Source organism: Rhinolophus ferrumequinum, chromosome 10, assembly GCF_004115265.2.
Source record: "Rhinolophus ferrumequinum isolate MPI-CBG mRhiFer1 chromosome 10, mRhiFer1_v1.p, whole genome shotgun sequence".
Classification (NCBI taxonomy): domain Eukaryota; kingdom Metazoa; phylum Chordata; class Mammalia; order Chiroptera; family Rhinolophidae; genus Rhinolophus; species Rhinolophus ferrumequinum.
In genome coordinates, this window is record NC_046293.1 from 64,558,473 (window position 1) to 64,572,142 (window position 13,670).

The 13,670-nt window shown below is 41.0% G+C and overlaps 1 protein-coding gene across 1 annotated transcript; it reads right to left on the minus strand.

The window, feature by feature from the left end:
• Nucleotides 1-8,311: 8,311 nt before the first annotated feature.
• On the minus strand, nucleotides 8,312-12,903 carry IL22 (interleukin 22). The gene is made up of 5 exons (XM_033118637.1): nucleotides 12,721-12,903; nucleotides 12,222-12,290; nucleotides 11,957-12,100; nucleotides 10,955-11,020; nucleotides 8,312-8,389 (listed from the first exon to the last, which is right to left on the minus strand). Exons 1-5 carry the CDS (start codon nucleotides 12,901-12,903, stop codon nucleotides 8,312-8,314), a joined length of 540 nt encoding a protein of 179 aa, XP_032974528.1.
• Nucleotides 12,904-13,670: the final 767 nt, after the last annotated feature.

Sequence of the window (13,670 nt, forward strand, 5' to 3'; positions counted from 1 at the left end):
TACAGAGGGTTCATGCAATTGCCTTATCAGCTCACATCAGGTGAAGGCGCTAAGCCTGGTGTGAGCTAAACGCTATTGGTTCACTGCGTTCCCTCTACAGACCTGAGTCCCATCAATAACTGAGTTCCCAAAGACTAGAAATCGGAAATTGTATAGAATAAATGTTGCCAGTTGCTAGTCATCTCCCATTGCATCAGCCCACACAGCCTGTGCTCCCGTCACACCTGACCCCTGGCCTTCCTCTGCGCACTCTGTCCCCTTTCATGTCTCTGACCCTTTGCTCATCCAGGACCTGAGGCCCAGAATGTTGTTCACTCCTTCGTGCATCCATCCACCAAGCACCTGTAACTTGCCAGGCATTTTTAGGTCCTGGGACACAAAGATGAACAATAGTTTCTGTCCTTAAAAATCTCTCGAGATAGACACAGAACAAATAATTAAACTGCAGGGTGATAAATCGTAAGAGAGAGATGTAAATTATGCTTTGAGTGTCCTCAAGATGGAGCAGTTAACTATGCCTAGGTTGCAAAGGGGAGATTTCACAGAAAAGATGACATTTGAACTTGTTGAAATCCTTCTTATCCTTCACAATATCAGCTCAAATGCAACTTTGGTGTCATCACAGTACAATTGTCATCTCGGGGGTGTTTCTCCCACAGCACATTTCAGTCCACTTCTGCCTTCAGCAGTGGTTTTCCTGGCTTCCTCACAAGACTGCAGGCTCCCTGAGGACAGAATCCAAATGCTATCTAACTTTACGTCTTCACAGCACCTACCACAGGATCTTGCACACCCTGGGATCTAAATAGTTGTTTACCGAACTAAATTGAACTGAAATTTCAGAGTGTCATTGAGTCAAGAAACAATGTAAAATTCATAAGGCTCCTGGGCGGTCGTTGTGCCTAAAAATAGCACCTGCAGTCATGGCAAGATGAAAATGTCACGGATGAAACAACAGCTCATGAAAGCATCTCACAGCACGCAGGGTTTCAGGAGAGAAAAAAAAGCCCATGCCTGTAAGGACACAACTGGTCGATTTCTAGGCGGTATTGAAGTGAACCTGCACACATATTGCTAACGTGAGATATGGGATGCAGAGGATGACCCAGATGTTATATCCCATAGAAACAAGGAAGGAGCTGTGACTAAAAGAAGTATGTAGTTACCCTGAATATCCTTAGCAGCTGTAACAAGAAGAAAAAGAAGGGCCATACACAAAAGAAGAAACTGTGGGTTGAGAGGAGTCTGAATTATTCAGGTACAGTAATTCTTCCATCCTCCAGCTGGCATAGTAGCCCAACTGAAACAAAGATTCCTCCACGTACCTGGTGGGGAAGCAGAGGGAAAAGAGAGCTGCAGAAATTAAAAACAGCATTCCTGGACCAAACCATGGGGGCTAATACGTTCCTTTAGGTACTACTGCATCTTGACTTAAGCGTCCCTACTTCCCCATGGAAAAATTTGTTAGATAAATAGAATTCTTTTATTAAAGAAAGTGTTTTAATTTTAAAAACCATAATACTAGTGTTTTCTGATTTCACTTTATTGCCAGGTCAAATATTTACATGCAATGCAGATATGTCAAAAACCTGCTTTATTTATAGTTCATAAATGATCTCATCTAAATTAGCAGACTCCCTCCTACTGCTAGGCTGGGGTTAGGAGGAGAATGGACATGAGAAAAGGGATACAAAGGTCAGAATCCAAGCAGAAAACATACATTACAACTCAAACTGGGTAATGGAGAAGAGTTTATGAGATTGATTTTTTTTTTTTAAAGGTGTGGACAGAGTTTATGGAACCCTACAGGAAGTAGTGCACTGCCCTGAAGCTGACAATAGCTGAAGGCCTTTTAGGGAACAGGGTTGATAGTAATTTCCAGAATGAGGAAAAAGAATTATATGAAAGAAGGTTGTCTGCAAGGAGCTGAGGCAGGAGGGTTCCAGAAAAATAAATGCTCTGACCTTATTCTCACCCTTCAATCTCCTAACTTCTCTCATTTGCCAAATGCAATCAAAAGCCAGAGAGCAAGCATATATATGGGACAATTCATATATGTCAGTATCTCTGGGTACAAAGCGGAGTAGAAAAGAACAGAGAATGGATTTAAGGACCAGATTGGCATAATCCATCTTTTTGGCATCTTTCAGCATCCACTTTTGTCGTTGTTCAGGTGAAAAATGTATGTCTCCAACACAGGAAATACTTAGAATCTCATCATCTACTGTATCGTTAGAGGATGATGTCAATGTGGTTATATACCTAACCGAAAACTAAACTAGCAACCCCCACAAATACTCTTTGTATAAGAGGTTGCGGGGCAGGGGGACAAATAATATATTAACAGAAATAGCTGTTCACAGAATCTAAACTAATAATCATGAATTCCTTCTTCCACCACTCATTCCATTTTCCCTTTGCCCGCTGCCTGCACCTTCATTGGATGGGGTCCTTCACCTGGTAAAGTGACTTGAACCCTCATTCCTATAGAAATGGAGTTCTTGATGATCCTGTCTCTTTTGGATGGATGCAATTTTCTGTTGACGACACTACTGAGCAAACCGAAAAGACAATTCAGTGAATCCCCTGGTCCAGTCACGTCTATCTAGCCTCTTGGTGTAACAGTAATATGACTTCCTCCTTGATGACCAGGGTCAGTCATCTCAGCCTTCTCCACCTGCTTTTCCAACAGTAAACGTTCCTTGAAAATAGAGTTTCAAGATAAAGTTGCTATAGCTGTGGTTGTCTCTGAGACAATAGGTCCTCAGCTTTCAACCCCTGGCATCACTGCATTCTCCTCTTCTGATAGAATTGTCTTCGCTCAAATCTGAAAATCTTAACCTCTTTTCAGAACAAAATCGCCTACCTATGTTTACTCTGATTCCTATGTGAGGCGCTACATGTTATTGAATAATATAGTGTAAAGGAAGAACCAGAGGGAAAACTAGATGATCGCTTTTCCTGTTAGTGCATATGAGGATGATCCTTACGTAGCTCTTATTTCTCAGGCAGCCCAAGTTGTAAGAGTCACAGTAAAAGTCAACCCCAGCTTTCTCTGACTCTACTCCCATCTACTCCAGAACAATCATTCCTCCTCCCCAGACTACTGCCCTGACCTTGCTTCTGTTCTTACCCTCATACAAACACATGAGACATACTCTCTACCCAGCAGCCATAGTGATCTTATAGAATACGAGTTAGAGCAATTCTTTCCCATGCTCAAAATCTTCCAGTGACTTCCGGTCAGCCCTCACTGCTGGCTAGTGTCTCCAGGGGCCTGTGTCTCACACAGCTCATAGATTAGTCTTCTTGAATACCTGAATGTTGCCATCTGCTACTGGGAGAGGAGATACTCCAGGCCTCTGCCAATGCCAAGAACAAGAGCAGTGCTGATGGTGCTAACCAAATACAAGCCGCTGCTACTGATGCCAAAAAAAAAAAAAAAATGGTATAACAGGTGCCAATAATTATGTTAAGACTACATATGTAGAATTTGGACTATCTCATACAACTGCCAAATTTATCAGCACTGCCCTCCAGAATTGAAGAAGAGCCTGGCACCTTATGCCTTATGTTCATTGGCATTCAGAATTTTTAAATCTTTTTATTTCAGACTCCTTGCCCTAGTATGGAATCATTTGTGAATTCAATGTTAAGAGTATTCCTCCATTTATGGCTCAATGTCTAGAAGATTGGACAAAAACAAGTACAATATCAAGTTTTGCTCAAGGTTTTACGCTGAAACTCATTTGGAAGAAGAGAGGAAAGAGTCCTAAATCTCAACTTATCCCAGAAGTAATTATAATTCTATCATCCCTGAAGATTAGCTCCAGTACCTGTCAGCATTTAGAGCCCATACCCAAAAGTATTTGTTCCACTTTATCTACAAGTGAACGTGCAATTTATATACGTGCTCACCAATCACCACCAACCTTGACCTAATCCTAAAGGAACTTGGCAAACAATTGTAGGATCAACCCAGGGTTCCTGATTTGTTTGTAAAAGGAAGCACTTCAGAGAGCTAAACACTGACTTCCACCATCTATGGAAAGACCTATACATTCTTCGGTGCTGGTGTCCTGTGTTCATTCTTCTACATAGAACTAGTCCAACATTTATCTCTACCCCTTTTCTTTCTTCTCCATACCACTGTACAAAGTTTGAAGATGTACAGCTTTCACTTTCTTTTCAGTGTGCTTCATTAATATCTTGCTTATCTTCCACACACAAGACTTCTCCATGAGTCCTGCACACCACTAACAGATAAGACTCCCCAAACTCAGTCAGCTTCCCCTCTACTGTATTTCCTGACTTACAGGAAAACTAGGGAAGGCCTTCCCTAATAGGCTTGAACTAGAACTAAAGTGGTTCACCTACAGCAATAGAGGCTCCCTGTATTTCTTCCACAGCATACTCACTTCTTTCTTTTATCCACAAACTGTTAACAATGCAGATGGATTCTTTTCAATTTCTTACCTTTCTCTTTCAGAATTACATGCTGCATCAACATAATAAATCTATATAGACAATATAGCAGAGAGCCTAGAAATCAGATAGACCGAGCTCAATGAGTATCACTACTTATAGTTGCACAATGTCTTTTTTAATTTATTTTTTTATTAGTTTCAGTTGTACAGAGCAACATAATAGACAATTAAACCCCTCATAAAGTGATAAACCACTCCCCACGCTACTACCCCTTTGACATCTTATATAGCTGTTACAATAACATCGACTATCTTCCCTATGTTTTACTTCACATCCCGTGACTATATATACCCATATATTTAGTTATAGTTGACATTCAATATTATTCTACTTCAGCTCTTCAGGTGTATAGCACGTTGGTCAGGCATCTACACAGTCTATGATGTGATCCCCCTGATAAGTCCAGTGCCCATCTTGTACTTTATGTGATCTTTACTACATTGTTGATTATATCCCCCATATTGTATTAGCTATCAATTTGTATTTCTTAATGCGTTTTCAACCTTTCACCTTTTCCACCCTGCCCCCAACCCTACCCCTATCTATCACCCTGATATATCTAGTACCTATCTGGCACCATACCTAGTTATTACAATATTATTAACTATATTCCTTACGCTGTACCCTGCACCCCCATGACTACTGAATAACAACCAATTTGTACTTCCCCTTTCACCTATCCTTAACCCCCTCCCATCTTAAAGAAGTCCCTCTAAGAGTCCTTATAATACTGGTTTGGTGGTGATGAACTCCTTCAGCTTTTTCTTATCTGGGAAGCTCCTTATCTGTCCTTCAATTCTAAATGATAGCCTTGCTGGGTAGAACAATCTTGGTTGTATGCTGTTGCTTTTCATCACTTGGAATATTTCCTGCCACTCGCTTCTTGCCTGCAAAGTTTCTGTTGAGAAATCAGCTGACAGTCCCATGGGAGCTCCTTTGTAGGTAACTAACTGCTTTTCTCTTGCTGCTTTTAAGATTCTCTCTTTGTATTTAACCTTTGGCATTTTAATTATGATGTGTCTTGGTGTGGGCCTCTTTGGGTTCATCTTGTTTGGGACTCTTTGTGCTTCCTGGGCTTGTATGTCCATTTCCTTCATCAGGTTAGAAAAGTTTTCTATCATTATTTCTTCAAATCGGTTTTCAATTCCTTGCTCTCTCTCTTCTCCTTCTGGTACCCCTATAACATGAATATTGGTACACTTGATATTGTCCCGGAGGCCCCTTAAACTTGCGTCAATTTTTTGGATTCTTTTTTCTTTTTGCTGTTCTGGTTGGATGTTTTCTGCTCCCTTATCTTCTACATCACTGGTTGGATCCTCTGCTTCATCTAATCTACTGTTGCTTCTCTGTAATATATTCTTCATTTCCATTATTGTATCCTTTATTTCTGACTGGTTCTTTTTTATGGTTTCCATCTCCACATTTATGCTTCCTATCTCTCTGTTGAAGTTCTCCCTGAGAACTTTGAGCATTCTTACAACCAGTGTTTGGAACTCTGCACCTGGTAGATGGCTTATCTCCCTTTTGCTTAGTTCTTTTTCTGGAGCTTTGTTCTGTTCTTTCGTTTGGGACATGTTTCTTTGTCTCCCCATTTTGGCTGCCACCCTGTGTTTTTTTCTATCTATTAGGTAGGGCTGCTATGTCTTCTAGTCTTAGTACAGTGGCCTTATGTAGTAGGTGTGCTGTGCTGTGGGGTTCAGTGGTGCAGTCTTTCTGGTCACCTGAGCCATGCATTCCAGGTGTGTCCCTTGTGTGAGTTGTGTGTGCCCTCCTCTTGTAGTTGAGCCTCGGTTGATAATTGCACATCAATGTGAGGGGTTGACCCTTGGGCTCACTGGTTGTGAGGACTGGCCTTGACTACAGTGGAAGAGTTGTTGCGCAGGGGCTGATCCTATAGGCAGGATCTGCCTCAGCAGGACTCTGTTGTCTTCCCAATCCACCCCTTGTGTGTGTCGTACTTGGAGGTATCTGGGTGATGCTCCAGCTCATTTTGAAGCTGGCCACTGGGGGTGCCAGCCCCAGGACCACCTTGGAGGGGATCTGCTGTACGTCTACTTCAGCCACAGCCAGTACCATGCCCGGGTCCACCCAGCAGGAGCCAGAAAGAAATCAGATGGGTGCTGCCTGTGCTGTACTTGGAAGCGCCTTGAGAGGCCAAGCTGCAAACCAAGACCAGCTGCCGCTAGTTCCAGCTTAGGGCTTCTCAGCCAGAGGTACAGTACATGCTCAAGCCAGATGCTGCTTGTATGTGTTCCACGAACCTTTGAGAGACCCTAGGAAAGTCAACAGCTGGAGCCAAGGCAGGCTATCTGCACAAAAAAGCCACTGAAAGCAGCCTGGGGTGTCCAAAAGTTGGACGGGACCAGGTCTCAAATCACCAGGGCATAGCAAATTAATGGTAGAGACTCAGAAATGGCAGCTGCCTGTGTTCCCATACTGGGAAAGGGAAGGGCTCAACAAAGAAACAATGGCCTCTGCCAGCTCCCCCATCTAGGAGAAAGCTGGCTCTCCAGCCCCCGTCCCAAGCCAGACAACTCAATTCCCCACTATTCTACAGCTACTGCCCCAGTGCTGGAGCTCAGAGCAAGTAATTCCATTGGTGGGTAAGTCCGAGTGCAATACCTTTAAGAGGAGGGCCTGTGAGTGCAGCTGCGTTCAGTCTCACTCAGACACAATCCCCGCTGATTTTCAAAACCAAAAATTATGGGGACTTCTCTCCCCAGCACTGGAACCCTGGGCCGGGGGAGGGGGGAACTGGGATCTCTTGCTCCTTTAGGGGATGGGGGACCCCCACAGCCAAATAACCCTCCCAATCTTTAATGGTCACACGCGGGTGTGGGACCGGCCCGTTCCGCGTCTCTGACATTCCTACCAGTCTGGATGTGGCTTCTTCTGCACGTCCTTGGTTGAAAGGCTTCAGTTCAGCTTGATTTTAGGTGATTCTCAATAATGGTTGTTTTGTAGATTAGTTGTAATTTTGATGTGGTTGTGAGAGAACGTAAGCACCACGTTTACCTACTACGCCATCTTGGTTGTCTCTCTCCTTTGTTTTTTCCTGCACAATGTTTTTTAACATGGCTCTGATTCCGTTTCCTCATCTGTAAAATGGGGATGATACTAATAGCCACCTCCTTTGCTTAGAGTCAAAAATAAGGTCACTTATACAAGGTTTTTGGCTCATTCAGCAAATGAGAATGATTACAGGATGATGATGAAGATGATGATGATGATGATGATGATATTGAAGGGAAAAAAATACAAATCCACAAGATTTAGGATATCAAAGTATTTATTGAGTTCAAATAAACATATTCTAGATCCATAATTATTGTCATAAATATTAATATTAACCTTATACTTAAGTAACAATATCATATGATTCTATAAATAAATCCATATTAGTAAAATGACATAAATAAAATGTGTACTTATAACAATAAATAAATTCATAAATATAAACTATTAATTATGAAAACAAGGTCACTTAGGTTTTTTTTTCCTAAAAGAATGGGAAGTAAACTTTTTTGTGGGAATATACAATTGCTTAAAGATAAATTTCTGTGTATAAAATACCAACTACAATAAAACATTACATTAGCAATAAATCTCATTATGTTTGAAAGGGCTACCTTCTGGTCTTAAGGACACAAGTGACATTGTTCTCCTATTTAAGCTAAGGAGGGGTTTATTTATTTAGAATCTACCCATGATTGTGGAATTTGGCTTCCCATTTTCCTTTGGGGGGAAAAAAAACTTCTGGGAATTTTATTGTTACTTCTAACAGGCAAGAAGGGTTAGTATCCATTTTCCAGCTTTGCTGTGATCAAATGCAGGCATCTCTCAGGAACACAAACAGCAAATTTACTTCTCCAATTGCTTTGATCTCCCCACTCTCTCCAAGCTGTGAAAATAAGAAACAGGAGTATTTGAGCATTTATTATACTATGTTTTTAAAAGAGGAACAAATTATAGGGAGATGGCCTGGTTAGGTTTCTGGAGACAGAGACCAAATTGTCGCCTTTTGTAAAGGATTAATAGTAATACCCTGTTAGCAAGAGTATAATAGGATTTGCCAAAGACTTTCACATTATGGCTTTCTGAACTGAGAGAGCACCAACAGGCATCAATCTCAGTTGTACCTCACATTCATGAAGCTGGTTAAAACCACTTACTAACCAGAGCAAGCAGATGGAAGCTATGCTGTGGGAGCCGGGGTGCTACCCATCATGCTTTGCCCTACCTCAAAGCTCCAAGACTACCAGTATCTGTGACCAATTATTTATAACAACTTAACAGCTTTGAATCAAAACTGAACATTGACCAACACACATGGGCTTTTTCTTTTCTCACCTTCTTGAACAATGGGAAAGAAAAAAATGTTTTCACTTTTGTGGGAAAAATACCAAATAAGTCTTACTCAGTTGCTTTAATTAGTAGAATGCCAGATGCAGGTTGAAACATCCCTTGTTTCCTCCTCCATTCAAGGAAGATGCAAATGAGGCTTTCAAACGCGACAAGAGAGAGAACCCAAATTCAAGTCTAAAGCATACCTCCTCTGACATTCATCTAATCTATTAAATGTCCTCTATACTTTGTTCTCCTTTCTCTTCCTGCTTTCTTCCACCATTTCACTTTTCCACACTTCCTTTGACATAATGCCAAGGGATATTTTTTATATCTTAAAGACTCCCACAACTGTAAAGAATTTTCAAGCGTATGTTGCCCTACTGTCTGTCATCTCTTCTACTACAACCTGCTTTTCCCTCCAATGACAGGGGATTAATACCTACCAAGACTGTCCTCCCACATCAGACAGCCCTGACCAGGTTTTCCTCATGTTGAACTTTCTCCAAACAACATTCCTCTCTCTCACCTATGCTTTCTGGAGCTGCAGGGTAAAAAAAGGCATAACCACTCTTCCACGTGGCAACCTATGGCAAATGTGAAAGCTGATTCTCTCAAAATGGAGTAAAAGCTTTCAAATCTCTGTTTCCCCACACAGATCAACATCATATTTTTCTCTCTCACTTCACTTTTCTAGAAACAAAGTAAACTGACACCAGGAATTTTTCCAACTAGAAGGGCTATAGCATTCTAATACCTTTACATCTAGGTAATGGTTCTATGACAAGAGAATTGATCTTTACAATGAAAAGCTACAAACACCTCATATATCAAAGGAAGAAACAATCATGGTCATTAAATCATGCTCAGGAAGAAATACTTTATAAAAAAATCAAGATGGCAAAAAGGAGGAATTGTGGGTATGCTTGTTACTGAAAATTTCATCAGTCTAGAGCAGGGGTGTCCAAACTTTTTTCAACGTTTTTCACCCAGGGCCACATGCGGTAAAATACACACACAGCCGGGCCACTCACTCGAGGTGAAGTACGGATTGCCTCACCTGGTTTATTTAAGTAAACTAAATACATTTTTGGAATTTGCTGCGGGCCAATTGTACATGGTTTGCGGGCCGCAGTTGGCCCGCGGGCCGCAGTTTGGACACCCCTATCTAAAGCCTTCATGTTTCTGAGGTTTACTTGTTCCTATCTGCAAGGGCATCACTTTCGCTGCTAATAATCATTCCTCTGCATTTGGGATGAGTCACAATTGCTAGTCTGAACCTTCTATTGTTGTTTTTTTGCCCCAAATAGGCCACATGCCAGTATCATTCACTGTGGAAATACACACTATCCTACACCAGATAGATGTTCATTAGGGATTTACTGAGATAGGGAGAAGACTAGAAAGGAAGGAGGAGAGAGAGGGGAAGAAAAGATTTCCAGTTTGGACTTCCATTTCACTATACTAAATCCATTGTTAATGTTTTCATTCTATTTGAAACTGCATAAAGGAAATTGGGGGTTCTTCAGTCTTCCTTCTTTAAATTAAAATCAATAGCTTTGGGATATTATATTATGATAATTAACTATAAGTATCAATCATTCCAGAAATTCATCCTATATGCAAATCCAGCTCTTTTGTTATGGTTGTTCTGGGTTTATTTCTCCAAGTTTTAAATCATCAAATTAATGGCTTCAAAAATCACTTCAAATAAATTTGCCCCCAGGCCCTTTTCTGGTTTTGAACAAGTGCATCTTCAGATTACATGAATCAGTAGGAATCTTAAATTTCCCTAAGAAATACTAAAAGTAATACATATTGCTGTTGGAAGAGTGCTGACGTGGATGCATTCTAGCCCTGGGACTGCCACTGGCTATCCCCAGAACATGGGGTGATGAGATTAGATGGCCTAACCCCAGCCAGTTCTAGAATTCTATGATTCTCAAAATTTGGAAATTTATTTATAAATATATCGACACATCTATCTACATATGCACATAAATTGTCAACCCAATGGTAGGAGAGTAACGTGTCACAACTTGAGGCAGGAAAGAAATGAAAGAAAAAGAAAACATTTTTCTATCCTATTCAATGACTTAGCATAAACAGTTATCAGTAATACCGTTTTCACTGTGTCCTTCAGATGTTGCACATTTCTGTGGATACGCTGCTCACCATTTTCGATATGCTACAAAATGAAAAACAGAACATTTGTTTCAACATTGCCGTACCGATGCTCTATGAACCTCAGTGTCCCTAACTGAGGTATGTCACCTTTCACATGAAATTAAAGTTCTTAGCATTTTTGCCTGCAATGACCTAGATTTCACCAGTGACCTAGATTTTCTGAGCTCTTGAATTCCCTTGGACACCAAAATCCAGTCATTTCTTTTACATGGGACCCCTCTTCACCTTTGGGAACTCCTACTGAGGTTTAAGTTTGTGGAAAGAGTGGAGTGGTTTATGCAAATTCTGTCAAGATTAAAGCCCTAAATGTACCTCACCAAATATGCATGCTCAGAATAAGAAATATACATAAAATGTCTTGTATGAACAATAGGCCTTACTCAATAAATACTAAGTCCCCTTTGCTCTGCCCACTTCACTCAAAACTTTTCTCATAGTTTTAAATGTTCAGAGGCGTAGAGTTCACACACCTTTGATTTTGTCACTTCCTATGACATCAAAAAGGCAGGAGTCTTTGCCCACCCACCACAGACCATTAAAATTTCCCATTTCCCTTTTTCTCTCTTTCCCATCCCCTCCCTTTATCAACTTATACTTGGCAGACCCATTTCCAACTCTAGACATTCTTTCTTAAATCTCCCAACACCTTTTTCATCTACATAACCTGAGTTACTTTTTCCCAAGGACAAATGAGCTTTCTATGCACTTGCCTTTCAGATCCCATCTATCACAATAAACTCAAAATGTGATGGAATCAAAACAAAAACAAATATTCTCTGATTCCAAATGACTCCTATAATGGTGGTGTTGCTGAGGCTCCTCTGACTGCCAGCATGGGAGGGGGCAAGGACTGTTGGAGGCGGAAAGGGCTCTAAATGGAAGAAGGGAGGCAGGCAGGCAGGTAACTAGGTGATCTTAGGCTGGGAGAAGAACTTACACATTGGCTTAGCTTGTTGTTGAGCTTCACCAGGAAGGACACCACCTCCTGCATATAGGGCTGGAATCTATCGGACTGGGGAAGCAGCGCTTCTTCAATGGTAAAGTTCAGCACCTGCTTCATAACATAGCAGCGCTCGCTCATCTGCAAGCAAAAGTGAAGAAGAGGTTGTATTACAGGGCAGTCAGAAGACCCAAACCATCATCACCATCGTTCCAAATAACCACGGCTGACATAGTGCCTTACTCATCACTACTTGACTTACCTTGACTCCGCGGAACAGTTTCTCCATAGATATGAGACGAACATCTGTGTTGTTATCTGCCATACTAGCCTGGAAGAAAAGAAAAGACTAAATGCTCGGACTTCAAGAAAATAGGAAAAAAGCCTGTAAATAGAGATGTACCTTATCCCATCTCCCTAGAGCAGCCCCGTGAAGACTAAAGAAAGAACTTAGATGTATGTCTGAGTTTAAAATAACGTACAGAGGAGTAAAGGGAAAAATCGATAGCCAGATGGGCTGCTAAATGGCTCCTTTTGGGGTAAACCTCAATGTACGTATTTTAAAGGCCAAAATGGTAGGTCTTCTGGTAAAGCCCAATCTCCAAAGAGTCTTTGAAGAGACGAAGAAAATGATCTTTGGTCTGCCAGTAGAGATACCCAATGGGTTCTTTAAATCTTAAATTTACTCTGAAGAAAATTTTAAGAACTATTCGGGTTCCAAGTAGATAAGATGCAAAAGAGAGAGAGATTGAGATGAGTACCTCCTCAGCCAGCCTGAAGGTATAGTTGGTGATATAAGGCTGCTGGAAGTCAGACTTGTCAAGCCTGCAGTGAGACCTAAGAGGCACAGCTGCTCCTTCCTGCACCGACAGAGCAACGAGAAGACAACTGGCAGCCAGAATCCCCATAAGGGAAAAGCTCACAGATTTCTGCGGGGTGGCCATTGCAGACGACTCTAACTCAAGCAACTGGTGGGCAGGGAAGAAACACCTGGTATCAAGAGAATAAGAACAAAAAGGGAAAGAAAATTAAGTATCATGAAATATCACACCAAACAAACCAATCATGGTGAGTTTGCTGAAACACTTACCTGTTTCGATGATTGTGCTTGTGATGAGAAGGTAGAAACTGCTGCTTTTATAGCCCCCAGGACATCAATTTTTTTTTTAAATTGTGAAAACTATGACATCAGCAATTATCTAATTTCCAGTACTGTCTTCTGAGAACTACCTAACCACCATAGGAGCCCACAAAACGCCACCTCCTATCCTTCCCACCTTGATATGTAAGTATTTCCCTAAAACGTCACTATTCGGGCCCAGAGGGTGTTTTTACAGATAAATCCTAGAAATTTTCTAAACCCTACATATTTTTCAAAGAAAACAATTACTCTGTCTTCCTATATTTCAGATCTAGTATGATATTTTTTGATCTCCTATAGTAACTGAGTAAGCATTTTGGTCAAGGACTCATTTTTCTCCGTGCTTCATAGATTCTTATCTCCTTAGAGGTGACCAGAAATAAGGATCTGTGTCCTATATCCTCTGCTTTAAAATAAATAGTAATGATAGCTTGAAGATAATTCCACTTTTAAAAATAATTTTATCTCATTTTCTTAATATGCTGAATCCTAAACAAGTTACATTTTAAAAATCACAGTGTTGGCTAATCTAAACACGGTTTTCCTCCCATTCTGTGACTTTTTAAACGT